Source organism: Rhincodon typus, chromosome 1 (assembly GCF_021869965.1).
Source record: "Rhincodon typus isolate 14 chromosome 1, sRhiTyp1.1, whole genome shotgun sequence".
Lineage (NCBI taxonomy): Eukaryota > Metazoa > Chordata > Chondrichthyes > Orectolobiformes > Rhincodontidae > Rhincodon > Rhincodon typus.
The window spans coordinates 153,967,140-153,991,000 of NC_063332.1; the positions used below are offsets into that span (position 1 = coordinate 153,967,140).

The 23,861-nt window shown below is 40.7% G+C and overlaps 1 protein-coding gene across 10 annotated transcripts in view; it reads left to right on the forward strand.

Annotated features, from left to right (window-relative positions):
- elf2a (E74-like factor 2a (ets domain transcription factor)) overlaps positions 1-18,433 on the forward strand; it is a 124,359-nt gene extending 105,926 nt beyond the window's left edge. For 8 of the 10 annotated variants that reach the window (XM_048595434.1, XM_048595462.1, XM_048595437.1 and 5 more), the window contains 3 exons: positions 1,866-2,058; positions 7,849-8,223; positions 15,674-18,433. In XM_048595434.1, the coding sequence (XP_048451391.1) occupies positions 1,866-2,058; positions 7,849-8,223; positions 15,674-16,316 (1,211 nt within the window). In that variant the 3' untranslated portion in view covers positions 16,317-18,433. The remainder of the gene's footprint in view (positions 1-1,865; positions 2,059-7,848; positions 8,224-15,673) is intronic. The other 2 variants (XM_048595456.1, XM_048595477.1) reach the window with 1 other exon arrangement.
- Positions 18,434-23,861: the final 5,428 nt, after the last annotated feature.

The following is a 23,861-nucleotide window of genomic DNA, read 5'->3' on the forward strand; positions in this document are numbered from 1 at the left end:
CACTAATGCTCATTGTTCAGACTCTCACCTGAAGTAAGGCCATTTGTCTGAACGTACTCCACCCTCCCCAAATCCCAGACTTCTATCCCAGCAAGGAATCTAGCGCTTGGGAGAGAAAGCTAATGGGCTCACAGACCAATTGGCAAGAGGTGGGGTGTTACTGGGCACAATCCCATTTGCTCAGAGGAGAAGTCATGTGCATGAGAAGCGAATAATATTCTCCTGATTCAATTGAATTAAAGCCTGTTCTTTCTGGGAGGGAAAGAGGGTCAAATCAGTTGTTTCCTTACAAGTCCCTTTGTGTTCCTAATTCCTCCAGAGTTGGGTGGCAAAAGATGGGAGTGAAATTGCTAGAACCATGCAGTGACTCAGGGCATTCCCTGGAAGGGAGAAGCTTAAAAACAAATTTGTGAAGGATGCTGAACATCATAAAAAGGTTTATTTCGATTCGGTGAGTTGCAGCTGCAAGGTGGAAGCTCATCACTTGAAAAGCAAGGGAAGGATTTTTTTTTTGCACAGAAACTTTTTTACAGTGAGCGTGGATTTAAAGACAAAGAAATTTTAAAACTAATGGGCAAAAGCATGAAATGGGCCAAATAGTCCCTCCTGTATTGTAAATGCCCATGGTCCCTGCTAGAAAGTCCTGTAAACTAAGAATTGAGAATGAGAGCACCATTAAAAGTAAATGGTCAAAGAAGGAAAAGCAACGTGAGGAAAAGATTTTTGCCCAGTGAGTTATTAACATCTGCAGTGCATTGCCCAGGAGTCTGTCGGAGGCAGGTTCAGTCAAGGCATTCGAGAGAATTCGACAGCTGTCTGATGAAGATGAATGTACAGGGTCATGGGGAGCAGACAAGGAAATCACATGAGAGTTGCATTGTTGATCCAGAACTGGTATAGGCACGATAGACTGAATGGCCTCCCTTGTAACAGTTCCACATGATGAGTTAGAAATTCCACATGCAATTTCCTGTTACAGTTGCCATTTAGGTTCACCCTAGCATAAAGACTTTGAAGGTAGGTACCTGAGGGTGACAGTGCTGTGTAACCAAACAACGTATAGGACAAAAGCAAAATACTGCAGATGGAAAATTGAAACAATCAGAGAATGCTAGAGAAACTCAACGTCTCTGGCAGCATCAGTGGAGAGAGGAAATAGAGTTGATATTTTGAATCTGGTATGACTTGTAGAAAACTGAAGAGTTGTACCAGACTCCAGCAGAATTAACAGATGCCTTTGGGAGAAGGCAGGAGGATTGGAATTTAGGCAAATCATTTATTGCTCTTTTATATGAACTTTAAAAGATTGTACTTTGTCCTTATCCTCAAGATTATAGTTGATTTTAAATGGAAGAGCCCTTTAATATACTACTTTTACGTTGCCATTTAAATAAAATCTAACATTTAGCAGAAAATACATATGATCCAGCCCTTAGCATTACAATCTTCACTTACCTTGAAGGCCATGCCGAACCTATTTGGTGGTCCCTTTGCTCTTCCCTAAAGTCTGTCTGTCTTACATATCCCCAGTAGTCAGGTGAGTCTTTCCAGCTATTTCAAGTGTCTTCTCCACTGACACTTGTCAGCTTGGGCCAAGCAGGTGAGGAATGGCTGCCCCTTGCTCATTGCCTTCTCTCTCAGCAGATATTAGCCATTCAGAGGGGAAAGTGAAAGGGAACTTAATTTTGCATTCCACTGTTTTCAGTTTGTTCATCGCTGAAACTGTTTGCTGCCTTGCACGTGAGAAATGTTGATGAATAATGTGCGCTTTATTCCTGCTTAGCTACTTCATGTGCCATTAACTCTTGAACTTTGCACTTGTCCGAAGTGTGCCACGCATATTCTGCTGTGTTTTGCTTCCCCAGGGAACACTACTTACCTCTGGGAGTTCCTTCTCGACTTACTACAAGACAAAAACACCTGCCCACGGTACATCAAGTGGACTCAGCGGGAGAAGGGCATCTTCAAGTTGGTTGACTCGAAGGCAGTTTCCAAGCTTTGGGGCAAGCACAAGAACAAGCCAGACATGAATTATGAGACCATGGGTAGGGCACTAAGGTAACAGCACGTTTATAAAAAAAAAATCAGTAAATCAAATGTAACCCACAGTAGTCATTGAATTTACAACCTTGCAGAATTTATCTATTTCTAAAAATAATGCCTTGGTGTAAAGATAGATTTCATTGTACAAATTAGTTTTCTGAGCAATTCTAAAGTGAAAATTTGTTTTCTAATAATGCCTTGGTGTAAGATAGATTTCATTGTACAAATTAGTTTTCGAAGTAATTCTAAAGTGAAAATTTGTTTTTTTCAAGTGAACTTTGCTACTGAAACAAAAAGTTTGATTGGGATTCTCTTGGTGAAATGCCTTGCAGCATGTGTCCAATCAAATTAGCTGTTCACGACTGTGTTTGGAGGAAGGGAAATCTACATGTTCATAATCTGTTTGTAAAATGAGATGATTTAATGGTCTACAGAAAATATTAAATATCCACCTTTTAATACTCTACCTTTTAAAAGAACAACAAAACTAAGTGTTGTGGTTGTATTAACTGATGGCTTGAGCAGAGAATTGTGGTGCTGAATTGCTGTCGTTCTACCATCATAGTTAAGGACATCAGAAGCATTGTATGTCTACTTTAAAGATGTGCTGTAGCTTGAACGTACCTATCCAGGAGAACAATGTGCTGTGACATAAAGGAAAGCCAGCTGCTGATTCTGCCATATTGAATTCATTCATCACATCTGTATCTCTTGTGCAAAGACTTTTATTCTCAACTGACTTGAGCATATCATGGTTTGTTATATTGGCATCTCAAGCTATTTCTAGCCCATTGTAACTTCGCCTTCTCCATGTGAGAAAGCTGCCCTGCACTTTATTTGCACTGTGCTGGCACTGGATTGCATTTGGGGAAGGGACACAAAAGTTGCTACATTGAAAAGAAGTGTAGGTTGTTATGTAAGTTTATACTTTAAGTAGATTGGTTCACTGCAAGATACTTTGGAAGATGAATTGTCTTTTTTCATCTCATCAAGGCTAGAAGAGAATCTTTTAGTTTAGATATCGACAGCTTGGTTCAGTTGAATCTCTTAATCTATATTAAAAGTGTAGGGGCATTCTAAAGGGAGAAATCAGGAAGGCAAAGAGGGGATACGAGATAGCACTGGCTGATATGGTTAAGAATAATCCACAGAGATTCTAGAAATACATAAAGAGCAATAGGGTAACTAGAGAGAGGATAGGGCTTCTTAAAGATCAAAGAGGTTGTCTTTGTGTTGAACCCCAGGAGATGGGACAAATACTAAATGAATATGTTGCGTCAGTTTTTATTGTGGAGAAAGAAATGGAGTCTGGGGAAATAGGCTTTGATGTTTTAAAAAGTTCACATTACAGAAGAGGAAGTTCGTGCGGTGTTGGAGAATATAAAGATGGATAAATCTCCGGGACCTGATCTAATGTATTCCAGAATGTTGTGGAAAGTAAGGGAGGAAATTACGAAACCCCTTGCAGAAATACTTGCATCATCTATAACTATGGGTGAGGTACCTGATGACTTGAGGGTGGCAAACGTTGTGCCTTTGTTGAAGAAAGGTTGCAAGGAGAACCGGGGAACTATAGACCTGAGAGTCTGACTTTGGTTGTGCATAAATTTGTTGGAGGTGATTATAAAAGATTGGATTTATGGATATTTAGAGGCAAAAATTGTTTAAGATTAGTCATCATGGTTTTGTGCGAGGAAAATTGTGTCTCACAAAATTGAGTTCTTTGAGGAAGTTACCAGAAAGATTGATGACAGAGCAGTAGACGTTGTTTATTTGGATTTTAGTAAAGCCTGTGACAAGATTCCACATGGTAGACTAATTAGTAAAGTTAGGTCACATGGAATTCAGGGTGAGTTTGCTAATTAGAAACATAATCGGCTTAACGGCAGGAGACAGAGAGTAATGGTGGAGGGCTGCTTTTTGGACTGGAGGCCTGTTACCAGTGATGTTCCACAGGGATCAGTTCTGGATCCTCTTTCGTTTTTCATTTATATAAATGATTTGGATGAGAATACAGAAGGCGTGGTTAGTAAATTTGCGGACAACACCAAAATTGGTGGCATAGTAGGCAGTGAAGAAGGTTTTCTAAGATTACAAAGGGATCTTGATGAAATGGGTCAATGGGCTGAAACATGGCAGATGGAGTTCAATCTGGATAAATGCGAGGTATTGCATTTTGGTACAACAAACAAGGTTAAGGCTTATACAATTAATGGTAGGGCCTTGAGTAGTGTATAGAACAGAAAGACCCAAGGGTTCAGGTAGATAATTCTTTGAAGTTTGCGTTGCATGCAGACAAGATGGTTCAAAAGGCGTTTGGCCCACTTGCCTTCGTTGCTCAGTCCTTTGAGTATAAGAGTTGGGACGTTATGTTGAGGTCGTACAGGGCATTGGTGAGGCCTTTTCTGAAATACTGTGTCCAGTTCTGGTTGCCCAGTTATAGGAAGGATATGATTAAGCTGGAGAGGGTTCAGAAGAGATTTACCAGGATGTTGCTGGTTATGGAAGATTTGAGTTATAAAGAAAGGCTGGGTAGGCTGGGACGTTTTTCACTGGATCGTTGGAGGTCAAGAGGCGAACTGATAGAAAGTTTATAAAATAACGAGAGGGAAAGATAGTTAATGGTAGTTGTCTTTTCCCTAGGATGGGGGATTTCAAGACTACAGAGTATAATTTTTAAGGTGAGAGTAGAGAGATTTTAAAAAAGACACGGGCAAACTTTTTACACAGCGGGTGGTTCGCGTGTGGAATGAACTTCCGAGGAAGGTGTGGATGCGGGTACAATTATAACGTTTAAAAGACATTTGGATAAGTACGTGAATAGGAAAGGTTTGGAGGGATGTGGGCCAGGAACAGGTAGGTGGGACTAGTTTTTAGTTTGGGATTCTGGTCAGCATGGACTGGTTGGACCGAAGGGTCTTTTTCTGTGCTGTATGACTCTGGTGATGGGAACAGGTTACCAATCTACTCTTAGTTGTGAATGGCATGGGCAACCTGAAAAGGGGAAGAAAGCATAATGTTTAGAAGATTATAGTTTTTCTTCAATAGAATTGATAAGTAAATTTCTGGCAGATTGGGCTGTTCTTTGTTTTAAACATTGGAATATCAGTTAACAACGTTCCAAAACTAGCACCCTCACCTGAGGCCATATGGGTATTCAGAGAAAAATATCAAAACCTTACTTTGATTAATAGTGGTGTGAGGAACTTATTCACTTGACTTCATATTAATAAAAGCTTTAAAGAAAGATACTTAATAGTGAAGAGGAAACGGTTGAAGATGCATAAAAGGCTAAGTAAGGCTGTGCTGGATTTGGGACAAGCCAAGGGTTTGGGTCGTTGAGTTGGCTTCAAGATTGCTCAGTGAATGGGAAACGCATGGTGTTTGAAGATGGTAACTAGTCCAGCATGTCTCCTTGGCAACATAGCACCTAACTGAATTGTCCTGTTACGTCAATTTACTCATTTAATAACAGTTAAAATTGATAAATGGTAGATTATAGAAGTCTGGTTTTCAGCCTGTTTTGCAATACTCTATTAAGAGGTGTCACTTTGAGTCACTGTAATTAAAACTTGGAATATAGATTTCTTAGCAGTTCTGGATTTTGGGTTGAAAGTGCTCCATTTGGTTCAGTAACTTCAGTAATTCTACAATTCTATCATTCCTAACATTTTACTTACGCACAATTTGTATCTCTGTCCAACGATAAGATATTTTATGGATTGTGATAATGTTTGCGTAAATTTTGGCACTTCTAATACTTTGTCTAAATTATTATGCTTTTTCGAGTCCAGATGACATCACATTTATTCAATCAATAGCTGCTTATATTCATATAGTGTGTTTTGTGTGGTTAAAAACACAAAGTGCTTCACAGGAATGTTATCAGATAAAATTCAACGCTGGGTCACAACAGGAGGTATTAGGGCAGGAGACAAAAGGCTCAGGTGAAGAGGTAGAGTTTGAATGGAGCCTTACAAGTAGAGAGTGGCAGAGAGGATCTTAGAGAGTTCAGACCTGAGTGATTGCTAAAGAAGTGAAGGAATCTCGGGACACGCGAGAAACCGGAATTGGAGGAACACCAGGTCGTAGAGCCGGAGAAAGTTAGCATTTGGGATTGAGCGTGCTGAGGAATTTTAACAAAAGACATTATGCTTTGGTCGAAGCAGTAGCTTTGTGCGAGTCCAGATTTGGGCAGCGTAGCTTTCAATGAGAAGGTGGGAGATCCGCTCAGAAAGCATTGAAATGGTCACTTCTGGAGTTAACAAAAATATAGATGAAGTTTCCAGCAGTAGTCGGGCTGAGTTAGGAGTGTATGGAGTGGGGCAATATGGAAGCTGAGAGACTGGAGACCACCATGGCATTGGAAAGGATGCCAGTGTTGTGCCCAGTTTGGTTTAGCCCCCAGACAGTGTAAATATCAGCACCATCTCCAATCCCTGCTCTTACTCAGATGTGGATTTGTGTGCACTGTGGAGGGTTATGGGAGCCAGATTGTAAAGTGGAGTTGAGACCACAGCCAGATCGGTCTGGACTGCATAGCCTACTGTTGTGTCTAAGTTCTCTGTTCCCATAAAGGGAGTCAAGATGTTTTTAGCCAAGGACAACTAAATTATCACCAAGCACTAGCTGAATGTGGCTCAGCGCCATACCAGACACTCCATGGGTCCACTCAGTCTAATAAAGAGCTTCTGGAAATCCATCTTGAAGAAAAGTTGTGCAGTTCTCTGGTCATGAAAATCTTGTTCCTCCAATTAAATGCATCTCCATGTCTGTCAGAAATTGGAAGGATTAAAAGATGATTGAAATTGTTTCTGGGATGCTTCTGTAATCTAAAACTAGAAGCCCTTTAGATAACAAAATGTAGAAATAACTGAAAAAGACACTTATGTTGAAGCTATTTGTCTCGCACTCATCAGGACAATTTGCAAGAATACCAAATAAAGGGGAAAACTGACCTGTCTACTGTATGAGACGGGAGTGTTGATTGGCAAGTGGGCACTGAAGTATATAACTATATAAATGTTGGTTTGCCCCATAAATTGGTATTCTTACAAATTGTCCTGATACATGCAACACAAAAACATTCAACAAAATTTGTCTTTTTTAGCAATACTCAAATTGGGTACTGTTAAATGATTAATATATTTTCCTGCATCCACTTGAGTTTTGACAAATATTCAGCGGTAATATTCTGGATTTATCCTTCCAAATGCTTCAGACAAGTATTCGTACTATCAATGTCTGTAGTAAGAGACAAAAAAAAACTGCAGATGCTGGAATCCAGGTAGACAAACAGGAGGCTGGAAGAACACAGCAAGCCAGGCAGCATCTGGAGGGAAGGAGAAGTCAACGTTTTGGATATTACCCTCCTTCAGGACTGAAGAACCCGAAACATTGACTTGAGATGTCCCGAATATCTGTAGTAAGTTTGGTGACAAATGATTGTGTAATACCCTTTTGACTGGAGCTTTAATGTAACAGGAGCACAGGTTTGTGTCTCTATGAAGATTTGGAATCTAGTCATAAGTTATTCTTTCAACTGTAGCATGTTTCGGAGCACGAGTGTTCTCTCTGGAGTCCAGGTCTGAATTTATCCCTCAGTCAAGACGATTAAAACAGATTATCTGGTTATTTTCTTAATACTGTCTGTGGGAGCTTGCTGCACTCAAATTGGTACCACATTTCCTGCCTTACTGAGGTGATGACATTCCAAATGTGCTTCATTAGCTGTGAAGTACTCTGAAGTATACTAACATCATACAAGATATTTAATATATGTGAATCCTTTTCTTCCTTTTTCAGGTATTATTACCAAAGAGGGATCCTAGCCAAGGTGGAAGGGCAACGCTTGGTCTACCAATTCAAAGAGATGCCCAAAAACCTTGTAATTATTGATGAAGACAAAACCGATCCCAGTGCTGGATCCTATCCATCTGAAATACGAACTGATGAAACCGGTAACTTATCTGAGGTGATGTCTCCATCCTCAGAAAATATCACCTCTCCCATTTCCTCAAAAGTGATGGCAGTTTCACGAGGGGCACGGCACACTGCCCAGCAGAGTGTTGTGAAGTTGGGGAGGGCCACAACAGTGAAAGTCTCGTCATCTGGTCATGGTGGAGTCTTATCGCAGGTGCCTCCAACTTCCCTTCCTGTAGTAACCACAACAGTTCCAAGGTTAGTAACTCCTACACACCAACGCTGTTAATGATGTACGTGATTAAACTGTAAGGGTACTTTCACCTGTTTTTAAAATGATTTTCCCTTTTTGATTAAATCTTTTGGATATTATTCAAAGAAAGTGTTGTGGAAAGGTGACCCACGTTAAATTTACTGCAAAACAATGCCACTAGCATCGGCTATTTCTGTTTCTCTAGATTACCATCTGAAAGTAGATAATTATTTCAATCTGGAGCTTAGCTGCTGTAGTCTGTCTGTAGGTCTCCACTGAATTAATTGCCAATGTGTCCTCCTTTTTAACCTCCCCCCTCCATATCAACTCTGCTGTCCTTATTCCATTCCCTCCATTTTGCTTCTCCCATGGCCACTGGTTTAGCCATTGATCCCCATCTCTGGCTGCTCCTCATCAACAGCTGTGGGTCTTCAGTGTCCACTGCCACAATCATTACCACCCCAGCATCGTTGTGCTGAGTGCAGCCAACTCCTGATTTTTCCCAAAACCACCAGCCAGCTTTAATCCCAGTTTTCTGAAGAAGGGTCTAGACCCGAAACATCGGCTTTCCTGCTCCTCTGATGCTGCCTGGCCTGCTGTGTTCATCCAGCTCTACGCCTTGTTATCTCAGATTCTCCAGCATCGGCAGTTCCCACTATTTCTTAATCCCAGTTTACCGTGCTGTCCACTCTTGTCTTCAGCAGGTTAAATAAGCTTATGGGGCGACCTTGCCACTGATTTTCAGACCATTTCACTGACTCAGATGCTTTCACCAGCCCACATCTGGCCAACGTGCCTTGCCCGGTCTCTAGTTGCCTTCCCCTCTTCCTCGTGCCCTCTTCGAGCTCGTTGAGCTTGTGAGACCCATTTCCGGTGGTCCGCTGAACAGCTTTTCCCGCCTCCCCACGTCCCTATCATCAGCTGCTCTCCTTTTGAAGCTAGTCATGCCACCTCTTCCAAAGGCTGTACATCCTGCCCACCTCCATTCACAAGTGCCCTTTCCTCTTTATGCAGACGTGGACAATTTACAGTACCATTGGAGGCCATTCAATCTGTTTTGTTTTTGCTGACTGTATGCAAGCTGTATATCTTGTTCACGCTGCATCTGTGTGGATTTTTGACACTTCAAATGTAATGAGGTTTATTTTTTGCCTCTTATTACCCTTTCAGGCAAACCCTCACCTTTCTTGAGGTGGAAAAATTCCATCAACTCTCTTCCTTCAGCCAGTTACTTTAAATCTGTTGCTGCTGGTGTGGACCTGTTGTGTGGAAACAGATGCTTCCCGTCCACTCTCTCCGCACTCCTTACTTTTTTGATTTGTCGATGGAATGTGGGTGTTGCTGGCTGGGCTGGCATTTTATTGCCAATCCCAGATTGTGCTGGAGAAGGTCGTGGCGAACTGCCTTCTCAACTGTCCCTGCTCTTGGGGTGTGGGGAAAACCATAATTTTGTTCAGAAAAGAGTTCCGGCATTTTGACCCAGTGACCGTGAAGGAACGGCGATATGTTTCTAAGTCAGGATGAAGAGTGGTTTGGAGAGGAACTTGCAGCTGGTGGTGTTTCCACCGATCTGCTGACCTTGTCCTTCTGGATGGTAGTGGTTGCATTTTTGGAAGGTGCTTTTGGATGAGCCTTGGCAAATTGCTGCAGTGCATCTTCCAGATGGTGCAACCCATAGATGATGTCAGTGTGTCACTGATGATAAATAATTTTATACATCTAAGTTAAATCTCCCTCCCACTTCAAAGTGATCTAATTATCCATTTTCCAACCCAGTCTGATCCATTTTCCCAAACTGGCTTCCCTGTCAGGCCTTCCACTGACTGGCTGTTCAGTGTTTAACCAGGGTGAAGCTACTTTATTCAGTGATTTGATTGTAAGTGACCTGATTGGTTCACTGGAATATTTCTCACCTCTGCTTAATCACAAGCCAAACAGTTGGTGCTTAGCAATTTGTACCTAACGTGTGCATGGTTTTCTTGCCCCATTATGAGTAAATGGTGTCATGAGAGATGCACGTCAGTACAGGTACTGTTGTTATTAAACAATCCTGCTCCACTAAACTGCAATTAGGAAACTGCCAAATGGTGCACAAACTTGCCCATATTATTTAGAGAGAATTAGCAACACAAACATCCCCCCCCTCTCTGTCCCTTGTTAAAACTGTATTTTTGCCCAAATTAATTTGGGACAGATTTTGGAGCAAGTTGCTTAAACAGAATCGCTAATGCAACAGCGTTCTGTTCTCTGAAACGGCCATCTCGTGTTACTATATTCTCACACGTCCAGAGGCACAAGCAAAGTAAATGAATGGTGTAGGTGTCAGTAAAGTTGTCTAGACTGAAAAGAGCTGTAATGTAAGAATCAGTGATCTACAGAAGAAAGTGAAGTTGTTCTTTTTATTCCTGATTTTTTTTAAAAACTGTTTTGGAAATAACCAGTTGACCTTCCTGTAGTGTATTTCCTTGGTGTATTCCCGTAGTGTATTCCCAACGTGTGATTGTACATGGCACCCTCGCTCTGGTGAGCTGTACACCATCACAGGTCTCCCTCTCGGAGATTGAAAATGGGGAACTGTTCGGGGGAGGATTGTGGCTTGGGCCACAAACTGATATTCAGGAGATGGAACGGAGGTATTACCTTTTGAGGTAAATTTAACATTCACATATAACAAAGTGTGCAGGAGGTTTATATTGTATTTTCTAGACCTCATTTTGACTTTTCGAAATTCTCGCTGGTTAGCCTTTTGAAAAGACAGCGTTTGTGATTTAAATCCAGATCATTTCCAAGACATTATTGGCCACAAGTTATACATGTGCCAAACTGCACGTTTTGTTTAAATGTTCCAGTACAAAATATATAAGAACACCAGAAATAGGAGCCTTTGGCCTTGCTATTAGCAGATCATGGCCTGAATACCTGCTCTGTGCATGCTCCTCAACACCCTTTTATATCAAGAATCACTCTGCCACTTCTTTTAAGTATTTTGTGATTAGCCTGCACAACTCTCTGGCGTAGAGAATTCAAAAAAATTTGCGACTTTCTGTGAGAAGATATTGCTTTGCACCTCAGTTTTAAATGAGTACCCCTTATTCTGTAACCATGTCCCCAGTTAAAGACATCCCCCACAAGTGAAAATATCTTCTCAACATCTCGCCTGTTGAGTCTGATCAGTAATTGTATATCTTAGTAAGATCCCCTCCCCCACCATTCTCCTTCAGCCTAATTAATAAAGGCCTAATCTCTTTAGCTTTTTCTTGATGAGTCAACTTCATCCGGGAATCAGTCTAGTGAATCTCTTTTAAACTACCTCTAATGCTGGTTTATCCTTTGTTAAATACAGAGACTAGGGCTCAGTGGTTAGCACTGCTGCCTCACAGCACCGGGGACTCGGGTTCGATTCCACCCTCTGGTGACTGTCTGTGTGGAGTTTCTCCCCGTGTCTGTGTGGGTTTCCTCTGGGTGCTCCAGTTTCCTCCCACAGTCCAAAGATGTGCAGGGGAGGTGGATTGGCTATGCTAAATTGCCCGTAGTGTCCAGGGATGTATAGATTAGGGAGATGGATCTGGGTGGGATGCTCTGAGGGTCGTTGTGTGCTTGTTGAGCTGAAGGACCTGTTTCCACACTGTAGGGATTCTATGAACTAAAACTGCACACACTACTCACCAACACCCTGTACATTTGTAACAAGACTTCCCTGTTTTTAAACCCCTCGCAATAGCGGCCAAAATTCCATTTGCGTTTTTAATTATTTGCTGCACCTGCATATGAAATTTGTTTTGTGCACAAGAACTCCCAGATCCCTCTTGGGCTGCAATTTTTTGCATTCTCTCTTCATTTAAATAATAGTCCGCCTTTTGATTCCTCCGACCAAAACGCACGACCTGAGACTTCGATAGATCAAACTCCATCTGTCAAGTTTGTGTCCATTCACTCAAAATATCAGTATCACTGTGCAAATTTCTTGCATCCTCACCATAACATGACCGCCTACAAGTTTGGATACATTACACTCTGCACCTCCACCACCAGCCCCCCCCGCCCAAGTTATTAATATCAATAGTAAATAATATTAAGGCTGTAGGTCAGGTCGTTGTGGCACTCCACTAGCTACGACTTTCTGGCCTGAAAAAGATCCATCAAGCCTGACTCTGCCTGCAGTGTGTTAACCAGCCCTGAATCCACGAGAATACATAACCACAATACCATGAGCTCCTGTCTTGTGCAGTCATGTTTAAATGGCATCTTATGGAATATGTTTTAAAAATCCAAATACACTTCATCTACCAGTTCCCCTTCTTCAGCCCAGCTTGTTATATCCTCAAAGAACTGTGGAAAATCTGCTTTCACGAACCATATTGACACTGTTGGATTGTATTAAGCTTTTCTAAATGCGCTGCTATTTTTTCCTTAATAAAGAAAGCTAGCTTTTCCCCAAAAAACAGATGTTAGCCTAGCTGGCCTGCAGTTTTCTGCTTTCTGTCCCTCTTCCCTCTTGTACAGGGACATCGCATTAGCAGCTTTCCAATCTTTTGGAACCCTACTGGGATCCAGTGAGTTCTGGAATATTCCGACCAATGCCTCCCCTATTGTTGCAGCCACTTCCTTTAAAACAGGCCATCAGGTCCAAGTGACTTGGCTGTCTTTAGTCCATTAGCTCATCAGTTTATGAAATACTCTGTCCCTTGTGTTGGAGACTGTTATAAGACTTTTTTCCCCACTAGCACTTTGTTTATCTGATACCTTTTGGAATGCTTATTGTATCCTCTGCTGTGAAGCTGATGCAAAATATTGGTTTAAATTATCTGCCATTTTTCAGTTTCCCCCAGTATTAATTCCCCAGTTGTATTCTCGCAGGGTCTTGCACTTGCTTTCATTATTCCCATTTTATATACCCACAGAAGCTCTTTGTTACTATGTCTTGTGCTAGGGTGAAGAAATGATTTAGAATGATTTAGAATGATTTTGAATGGATTGGAGGCTGTGAGCTGTGGGAAGAGGCTAAATAGACTGGGGTTATTTTCCCTGGACCGTCAGAGCAGTAACCGTATGCAAAATCATGAGGGGCATCTATAGGTGTAGCCAAGGTCTTTTTTTTCCCTAGGGTGGGGGAGCCCAGAACTACAGGGCACAGGCTGAAGGTGAGAAGGGAAAGATTTAAAAAAGACCTGAGGGGTAACTTTTTCTTACAGAGGATCGTGCGTGTATGGAATGAGCTGCCAGAGGAAGTGGTGGAGGCAGGTACAATTACATATTTAAAAGGCTTCTGGATGGGTATATGAATAGGAAAGGGTTAGCGGGATATGGGACTTGGTCTGGTCAGCGCAGACAAGTTGGACCAAAGGGTCTGTTTCTGTCATGTATGACTCTATACATTTTAGTCATTTGTTGCTGATTCCTTTAAATGAAAAAAAAAATCGTCTGGCCTACCACTAGTTTTCACTACTCTTTATGCCTCAGCTTTTGATTGAATACTCTCATTTGCCACCTTTGTTAACCACACGTGGGTCATCCTTCTTATTGAGTCCTTTTTAACTGGAATAAATTTTCACTGAACACTATTCTTACATGTGTGCCACTACTCATTAATGACTTTCCCCTTTCTCCATTTTCCCGGCCCATTTTAGACAAATTTTCTTCATAACTCTGTCATTGTTGATATTTAGCTTGAGGACGTGCTTTGAGACCTGAGTTGCTCTACCTCAAACTGAACTTGAAATTCTACCATGCAGGGTTTGTAACTTAGGGCCAAAGTGCGAGCATTACTTTTTTTTTGGTTCTGAACTTAATGTGTGTGGAGAAGCATTTCCACGTTTCTTTTTAATAAACCTTTAAGTGACAATGTCACTTTTCATTACTGTGCCAGAGTTTGCATCAGCAGAATCCTTCCTCTATTCCTGATCATCATGGATGTTTGAACTGAGTCAGTGAGACAGGATCTGCAGTGGTCAGTGATGTTTGCAGATGATGGTAGGCATGATGAAAACTTGCCTGAGTATCTGGAGAGAAACACCTGGAAGACTAAGGTATAGGGATCGGTAGACTCATGACCCCAGTACATGAACAACGGTCCACAAGGCTCAGGAAGACCATCCGAGTGAAGGTGTGAACATTGTGGATGCAGAGCTGGAGAAAGTGTGTAGTTGAAAATACCTGGGGTCAGCGGTGACAGTTGATAGAAGTATGGGAATGAAAACGAAGCAATGGGGTAACTGAAAGGAATGAAATAGAATGTGGTGTAATCGCATGCCATTGCTGGAACTGAAAGGAAGGATGTATAAAGTGGCTATGAGACAAGCCTTGTTATATGATGCGGGAACTTGGGCAGCATTGAATGGGTGCTAATGGGCTGTGGTAGCTGGTGTACGGAGTAATGAGAAAGGACAAAATTGTGCGCCAGTGAAAATTGTGGCAGCATCAAGGAAGTAGCTGAGAGAATGTTGGAATGGCCTGGTTGTCTGCTGGGGAGTGAGCTAGGTCAGCCATGAGGGTGGGACTCCTACAAAGAAAAGAGGATCAAAACCAGATAGAGCAGTGTGCATGAGGGAGATACGGGAGTCAGCACAAAGCCCTAGTGAGAGAAGCCTGCTGGCTAGAATTACCAGCTACGATGTTCTCTGCTTGTTCCAGTAATACCTGAGCATGACTCTGGAAGGAAACAGGGCAAGAAAGGGGAAACTGTGTAAATATCAGGTTTTATGGTGAAATCTGTTAAAGCTTACCCCGTGCTGAAGCTCTGGTCAATAAAACTCAGAAAATGATCATACCAAGATACTCCAGTTCTCGTGTGTTGCACGCCGTCCCAGGGAAATCCTTCATGTTTTGTTTGCTTTGGCCGTACGGTACTCGCATGGAATGTGTGGTCACTGCCAGCAGATTCAAGGTCCACATCCGAGTACAGAGTTAATTATCAGCAACAGCTGCTTTTGGTTGTGGTCTGGGTGGTTGGTTACATAATTCAGTAAAAATAACATTTTGTTGCATCCGCAGTTGTTTTGCAGATTAAACTGCTCTCTAATTAAATATACTGTCTAAATTCAGACTCTGAACACCATTTGCTGTTTCACTCGGCCTTTGGACATTTTTCAAAAAGGTTGAGCCAAACTTAGGCTTATAGAAACTTGTTTTCTATAACTGCTGGAAGTAGTAATATTAGAATTGCTCTGCTCCTAGTTTATTTAAATGGTGTTAACAGAAAGCATTCCATAAGTATTGGTCCTGAAAATGTGTAAGAATGCTGTAAATGAGATTGTCAAATGATTTCAGAATCCAACTCTTATCAAGTTGGGGCGGAAGAAAAACATATAATTTGTGTTCTGCGACACTGAAGGCTGAGGATACTTTAATTAACACAGAATTAGCAGTGCTTTCTTAAAAAAGAATCCTGCACTGTCGGTGTTGGCGAAACCTGAAAATTACTGTTTTTTTAAAAACTTTTTGTTCCCATCTCTTTAGCAGCAGCAGAGCTGTTTGTGTTGCAATGCAGGTGCCTGTTGTCATGACCTCTTCAGGCCAGAAGTTTTCAACAGTGGCTGTTCAGTCAATGAACCCAGTTTCAACTGTAATAACCAGCACAAACACAACCATCTCTACTCCAAAGGTTCTTATCCAAACTATCCCTACAATGGTGCCTGCAACTACGGTAGAGAATGGAGACAAAATCACTATGCAGCCAGCAAAAATCATCACCATCCCTGCCACACAGATCACCCAGTGTCACTTACAGACAAAGTCGGGTTTGGCGACAGCTGGTAGTATTAACATCGTTGGAGCACAGGCAGCTATCCGGGCTCTTTCGCCTATGTCAATAGCAGGAGGGACACCTGTGATGAGACTAGCAGTGCCTGCCCAGCAGTCAACAGTCCAGAACCCTGCTCGAGTTATTACTGCTGTCATCAAAGGGGCAGAGGTCAAGCCAGAAAGCACAGCTACAAAGGTGGGAGCAGATCTTCATAATCTGCCTGTGATTAAGGAAGAGCGTTCAGTGGAGGGTAGCAAGACTGTGACTCGCTGGGTGGTTGTCAGTGCACCCTCAGCCATTGCCGTCCCATTAACAATGAAAACAGAGGCAGAAGCCACAGTGACGGGGGAAAAATAACGGTACAGCCGTTGGGAGACGAAAGGTTGCCTCAAGACTTTAAGAGGAATGTTTGTTTTCCAGCAGGTATCAAACTTTTCTCTCCCATCCCATTCTTCATGGTGGGACTTGAGCCACATCATCAAATGCTGACAAAGAAACTCTGAATAGGAACAAATAAGATTTCAGTGAATTGATATGCAATTTAAATGCATATTGATCTAAAAGAAGGGACCACATGTTTCACTACATTTTCTATCTACACTACAGAATTCTGGAAACACTAATATCTTGATGACTGGTTTGGAATGTTTCTCTGAAAATTGCATAAGCTTTAAAGCACCAGTGCTATCAAGAATTTGTGACCTGCTCCTATCAGACAACTTCATTGTAAGGTCCTGGCTATGCATTGTACTGGAGGTCTTAAGCTGAAATGTAATCTGGTCATCTTTATTGAGACTGTTCAAAAAAATTACAGTCACTGATATTTTGGGCAGAAAACTGTGAGGCTTTCTAACTTAACCATCCAATCTCATCTGGTTTTGTATTATAAATATAAAACCAATAAGCTTGAATTTTGTGTATAACTCATTCGTCCATTTTAAGAGCTATATCCATCATTCTTTAATTTAAAGCTCTCAAATGTTCTTCTTTTCCATGACATTTTATATAGTACCCCTTCAATCCCTTTTGGGTACGAATTTTCTATAACCAGGAGTTGGCCATACAGCTCTTTCCTTAAAATTAATATTATTTTTAAAGAATTTAATTTAAATTTTAATTTTTAAAGAAATGCTGACATTAAACTTTCATTTGCAAAATGGTTCATGTATGTGTTGCAGAATAGACAGTCAGCATATGGCTAGCCAGAATCTTGCAATCCTGAAGATTGTTAAATTGGTTCCTTGCAAACAAGTTGCTCGGTCTTTCAAACTAGATGCTGCATATCGTATTTCAGATGCATATCATATTTCAGATGCATATCATCCTTTGCTTAAATAACACCATGTGCACAGTACTTTTATTTCCACTGGTGCTAAGCAAATTCTCTTATTTAAAAAACAAACAACTGTATAGAATGTGAAGGACTAAGTTGAAATAGAAGTTACTGCTTTTATTTGGAGAGAGAGAGAGGGAGGTATGATGGTGTATTTTTAGTATTTGTATAATTACAGTTAGTGAGCAATGTTAAAAGACAGCTCGAGTTTTTCCATTTTAAAAAAAAAATAAGCTATGTAAGAACTAGCTTTTTTTGTTTAAAGCTCTTTTTAATCTTACAAAAAACACAGTATTGTTATGGAGTAACATGTTATTTTACGATAGTTAGAGCCAGCCAGATACATGGTTTGTGGTCAAGTGATAGACCTTTGGCTATAATCTCTTTTTTTTTAACAATGCCTGTGTCACTTTGCCTTGGTGTATGTATAAACATTTTTGCTTTTTTTCAATGCAACTTCAAGGTCATGTTCAGTCAAGCTTTGTGCAATGAGCAGTTTTTCTTTCAGGTAATTCTAAACCTGCTGACTTCAGTTAAAGAGGAAGTCTTGCCATCAGGACCCATCATCTTTTTAAAAATGAAAATTGTTACAAGAAATCATAATTAACATCCTTTTAGTTCGATCAGTTTTTATATTTTGTTTTGTTTACACAGTGATGAAGAACAGTTTTTATGTTTGGTAGGGGATTTATGGTATTGGTTAGGACAGGTATTGAGCCTGGCCATAAAGACAGAGGTACCATTCAGGGCTGGAGCATTGTTGGGTTAACGTTCAGCCATTGCTATTCAGCTCTGACATGGAACTAACTCCCTTGGATCCTGGTACTGGATTTGGATTTCATCAGTACTCACTGTTCAATAGGATTCAAATCTGAAACAAATGGACCAAAACTAGATGTTAAACCCTCCACACCCACCTGCTTTTTAAAACTGGATTCTGGTATCGAAACTCCCTCCCTTAATGATTACTGAGGGAGATTACCAGTGTTCTGACTGAAAAATGTTTGTACAGTTTCAACATTTGAAGTATATTCTATTTTGTTGTACTCTTGTTTCAAAGTGTATTCAAGTAGATTTTACCAAAATATAAGTGAATCCTGTTTTGATTGTGCTTTGGTAAAGAAATACGAAGTAAATCTAATGTCTACGTATCTTCTTTAAAGGAAGTTTTTAAAAGATGAGAAAAGTTTTGTAACTTAAATATTCCTAATGTAGCAAACTACACCTGCACCTTCCTTGCCTTCACACACACCTCTTAGAAATGCAAATTTGAAATAAACTCGGATTTGAAAAGTTTGGGTTTACCACAGGAATCAAATGAGAGAAGTTTGTTTTTTTTTCCCAAAGGTACAGCTACAGGGGTCATGGTGGTTTAAGTTCTGTAATGTGCTACACTGGACATAAATACTTCAATTCTATGTCTACAACTTTAAAGCACTGTGAAATTATCCTGAAGGAGTCCGTATGGAAACTGCTCTAAATGTCTGCTTGTCTGAAAGTTCTGCAGTTAGTGACAATTTGTTTCTTTGCTTGCATGAGTATTTTCCTTATTTAAATACAGTACATTCACCAAATATAGATGGCTGCCTCTCATGTTTACATGGGCTTTTACACAATGTCAGTTATTTTGTTTCCTGTAAGCTTACGAATGTAGCAGGAGTTTCAGAATGAAATTGATGGAGCCTGGTTGACAGCAAGGGATTCAATTTCTTCTTTTCCCCTAATTAATGTTAAGGACAGATCAATGTCCATCACCCTGACCTCAGCTGGGTTTCACCAAGGGAGAAAGAAAAAGAGGGAGAGAGGTTATGAGTATTTGTAATGAAAGCAGAATGATACTTTGGGGTCAAAACCACAGTCATCTAAAGAGCTCTGATGCCAACTCTTTCATTGGAATTTAGTAGAGCAAGCAGTGACTTGATTGAAGTATATTCATAGGGATGGGCAATAAATGCTGGTCTAGCCAAATTGCTCCGAGGGCAGTTAAGAGTCAACCATAAATTGCTGTGGAACAAAAACAAGTTGCTGGAAATGCCCAGCAGATCTGGCAGCATCTGTGAAGAAAAATCAGTTAATATTTCAGGTTCGGTGGCCATTCCCAGAACATTACTTGGGTCTCTAGATTAACAGTTCGGTGATCATACCACAAGGCCATCACCTCCCCCACTGTGTAGATAGAACAAAACTAGGAGGCATTGTTTTAAAAGTAGCTTTTTCAGGCCTTGAGAGATACTGGAACTCTGCCTCAGAAGATTGTTGTTAGAGAAAATCAAAAGGTTCTCGGGGTACTTGGAATGTGGAATTTGATTCATGGATCAACTATGATCTTATTGAATGGCAAAGCAGGTTCAAGGGGCCTCCTTCTGTTTCTATTTTAAATGTTTGTACAAGGGAAAAGTGCTGAAAACCAGTCTTCAATCAAAGATCAAAATGGCAAGAAGAGGTCCTTCCACAATAGCTGTCTTTGCTGTAGGGTGGGCTGTAAGTAATCAGATACTGTGCGCATTGTCAGCCACCTGGTAACATGGGAGACGAGTGTGGTTATGGTCACCTGCCCTTAAGTAAGCAGAGCCAGACCTCTGCCTTTGTTGGCACATTGCAGAGATCTCCATTTTACCCACTATCAGTACTTGGAATAACAAGTATCTGCTTTGGCAACTACATCCATCACATCTGATTGACTGGTTGCCCAATGAACTTCCAGCCAAATTGCCCCCAGAGCTGAGATAGAAAGACTTAAGAGTTTTGAAAAGGAAATTGGGACAAATCTTGAGATAATCAATGCAGTGTAACTGGATCTCCATAAAGCATGTGAAAACCCCTATTGTTAGACATTGAGTCTTCCAAATAGCAACATAGAATAGGAATTGCTTAACAGACAAGAGTATAATTCTATAGGCTCTAATAGGTATAGCAAGGCTTAGTTATTTATCTCCAATAATTTAGAGGATGACTTTTCTGGTTTGCTGGTGGCACAAAGCTAGGAGAATGCAAAGAGGCTATAAACAAAATAAACTGGTTAAAAGGAGTCAGTTAGCTGGACAGCTAGTTTGTGTTGCAGAATGCCAGCCATAATGTGGGCACAATTCTCACAGGCTGAGTTTATGCTCTTCATGTGAGAAATGGGTACCCTCCAGGATAAACTCTCCACCTGTCATGTCTGTTTCAGTAGAGGGCTGCCCTATAGTCACTAGCAATTTAAATCTAATAAACTGGAGCACGATCCACTTTGTTAGGGAAATTGGAAAAGCAGAATGCAAGTCAATATTTTGAAATATTCATGTATTAGAATACAAGGTGAGATAAGTTAGCAATTATAGAAAAAGGCTATTTGATTAGTGTTAGCTAGTTTCTTGGCCTCCATGATATCTCCTTTCCAAAAAGGGAAAGGAAAATGCAGAGCCAAGATGTCGAAAAGCCTGTGTAAGCTCTCACCACGCTACACTTAGGCAGTACATTCCAGATCCTAACCACTTGCTGCAGTGTTTCTTTGTGCCCATTAGTTTTTGACCCTTACAGTAACAGAAGCTCCCATCTGAACTCTAGGTTTTTTTTTTGTTGTCTTGAACACCAATTGGAGGAGTCTGTTTCCTCTAGTTGTCTGTAACAGATCCCTCATTTCTGGAAACATACTTGACCCATTTCTACACCTTCACAAACTTTAACCTAGATGCAACACTCCAGTTAAGAGGTTAGCAAAATTATCATCTTTGTTAACCTCTTAAGTCCTAGGGTCTCCTATGCCTGTTTAACTGGTTTCTCAACCTCAGCAGCCACCTTCAACAATTATGCAATGTTCTTGGAGACCTTTAGAATTACATTATTACTCTTCTTCCTACCAAACCACATCACTTAAAATTTCTCTGCTTCAGAGTTTCATCTGCCAGTCTTTGCAGACTGGTGGAACGGGCCAATGTCCACTTCTAATCTTGTTGTTTTCAGGAATATAACAAACTGATGTGTGCAGAATGCAGAAATTTCAAAGTGTAGGCCATTTATGTGAAAAGCAGTGACAGTGAGGAATACTGTATGCCTTCCTCCAGTTCAGTATGAAATTCAGCATCACTTTGCTATCATTCAGCCAAGTTTGTATTTATGCTGCCAGTGTTCCTTTTGTGGACTCCAATTTTACTGGCATGTTGATTGTATGGCACTTTCAAGACTTTTCCAAATCCATATAAGAGATGGTTGTTTGGGGCAATGAATTATGTAATCAAAGAAACCCAGCTTGTTCAACACAATTATGCCTTTAGCAAATCTGTACTGGCTTTCTCATCACAGGTGAGTCGAGGTTTTTTAAATTAAAGTCCAAGTGTGTGTATTATTTCTCTATCGAAGGAAGATAAGCCAGTATATCTGCAATTTTCTCCTTTTAGTGACTTATCACTACGATTAGAAGATTAAAGCTAAATGGAGCCAGCTTTTCTAGTAGCTGCCAATTGTTTACTGTCACTGATAACTGTTCTAAATTTTATTATACAGGGATGGTGTAGGAGAAGCATAACTACACATGTACAGGATCTTGGTGAAACTGCACCTGGAGTATACATACATTCTTCAAAGACACCAAAACAATACTTTTCTTGGAAGGAGAAAAACAGAAAAGGTTCACTGTACAGATACCGGGGTGAAGGCATTGCTTTGTGAAAGTAGAAGATGTCAGTTTTCCCTTGAGTTCAGAAGGATCAGATGTAAACAAACTGGAAATTGTTAAGGCCTTGGCAGGGCAAATTGTCATAATAGCAGATCCCTTACTCCGAGACAAATGAGGGTTGGAAAATCTTCAGATTGCTCTATGAGTGTTGTAAATACTTTGAACATAAATCAAGACAAAACATTGGTTGAGATTTGGAGATTCAAATGAAATAAAAGGGGATATGTAGATGAAGTTGAAATAGATCAACTATTCTCATTGATCAGGGGGAAAAGGTACAAGGGGCAACATGATCTACTGCTCACATAGAGTCACCCGACCTCTGAAACTACCAAGAGCTGGAATAACTTAAGATGCTTCAGCAATGAGGGCCCTGTATCAAAACTAGAGATAGAAGACCATGCCTGAAACATTAACTCATTCATTCTGCAAATGCTGCCTCACATTTTGAGCACTTCCACCATTTTCAATTTTTGGTCAACGAACTAACAATTATACTACCAAATCAAGGAAATATATTGAAACCATGTCCATACAGATTAATGGTTCCTTAAAGATGGAGTCACAGGTAGACAGGATCCGTAAAGAAGGCATTTGGTACACTTGCCTTTATTGGTCAGTGCACTGGGTATGAGAGTTGGAATGTCATATTCTGGCTATACAGGACATTGGTTAAGCCACTTTTGGGACACTACATTCAGTTCTGGTCTCCCTGCTGTAGGAACAATGTTGAGGAACTTGAGACGTTGCAGAAAAGATTTACAAGGATGTTGCTGAGGTTGGACAATTTAAGCAATAATGAGAGGCTGAATAGGCTGGGGCTATTTTCCATGGAGCGTCAGAGTTCAAGGAATGGCTTTATAGAAGTTTATAAAGTCTGAGGCACATGGATAGGATCAATAGTCAAGGTTTTTTTCCCCCCCAGGCTAGGGGAGTCCAAAATTAGAGGGGAAAAATATAGAAGACCTACAGGGCAAAGTTTTCAGAGGGTGATGTATGGAATGAACTGCCAGTGGAATTGGTGGAGGCTGGTACAACTACAACATTTAAAAGGCATCTGGATGGGTATAGGGAATAGGAAGGGTTTAGAGGAATATGGACCAAATGCTGGCAAATGGGCCAGATTAATTTAGGATATCTGGTTAGCACAAATAAGTTGAACTGAAGGGTCTGTTTCCATGCAATTCTATAATTCTGTTCTATCTGGCTATGCAAATGACTCTCAGCTTCTGATTTGTTTTTAAAATACATGAATCAATTGTTCATGAGATTAGGACATTACTGGCTAGACTGGCATTCTTCACCCATCCACAAATTATCTTAAATTTGAAATCAATATGGGGTTCTGGAAAGTTGTCAAGTGTCTAGAGATAGCATGCTGTTCCAAGGTTACACTGCCCTCCTACACTCTTCCATTGAAGATCAAAAGGTCAGAGTGGGAGTGAGAGAATTAAAAATGAAACTCATTAGATGCTGACTCATCCTTTCAGTATGTTCAAAATTTAGCAGCACCTCATCAGAGGCCTTCCCTATTGCTTTGTAAAATATATTCAAAAAGTTTAAGCTTTGTAGCTTGGGTTGTAGACTTGCTCACCAAGCCTGCATGTGTTTGGTTGCAAACAATTTGTCACTCTTCTAGGTAACATCATCAGTGCGCTTCTGTTGAGTTGTTGGTGTTCTGTCCCATTTGTTATTTATATGCCTTGGTTTGCTGGGGTGGTTGACATTACTTGTGGTTGTTTTTCAGTGGTTTGTATGAGCAGGTCCAGTTCAATGTGTTTGTTGGAATTCCGGTTTCATGCCAGGCCTCCAGGAATTCTCTAGTATGGCTGTTTGGCTCGTGCTGTCCCAATCAAATTCATGTCCTTTGAGACCAGTGAGAATTGGTAGTGTCTCTTTATTGTCAGTTCTCTTC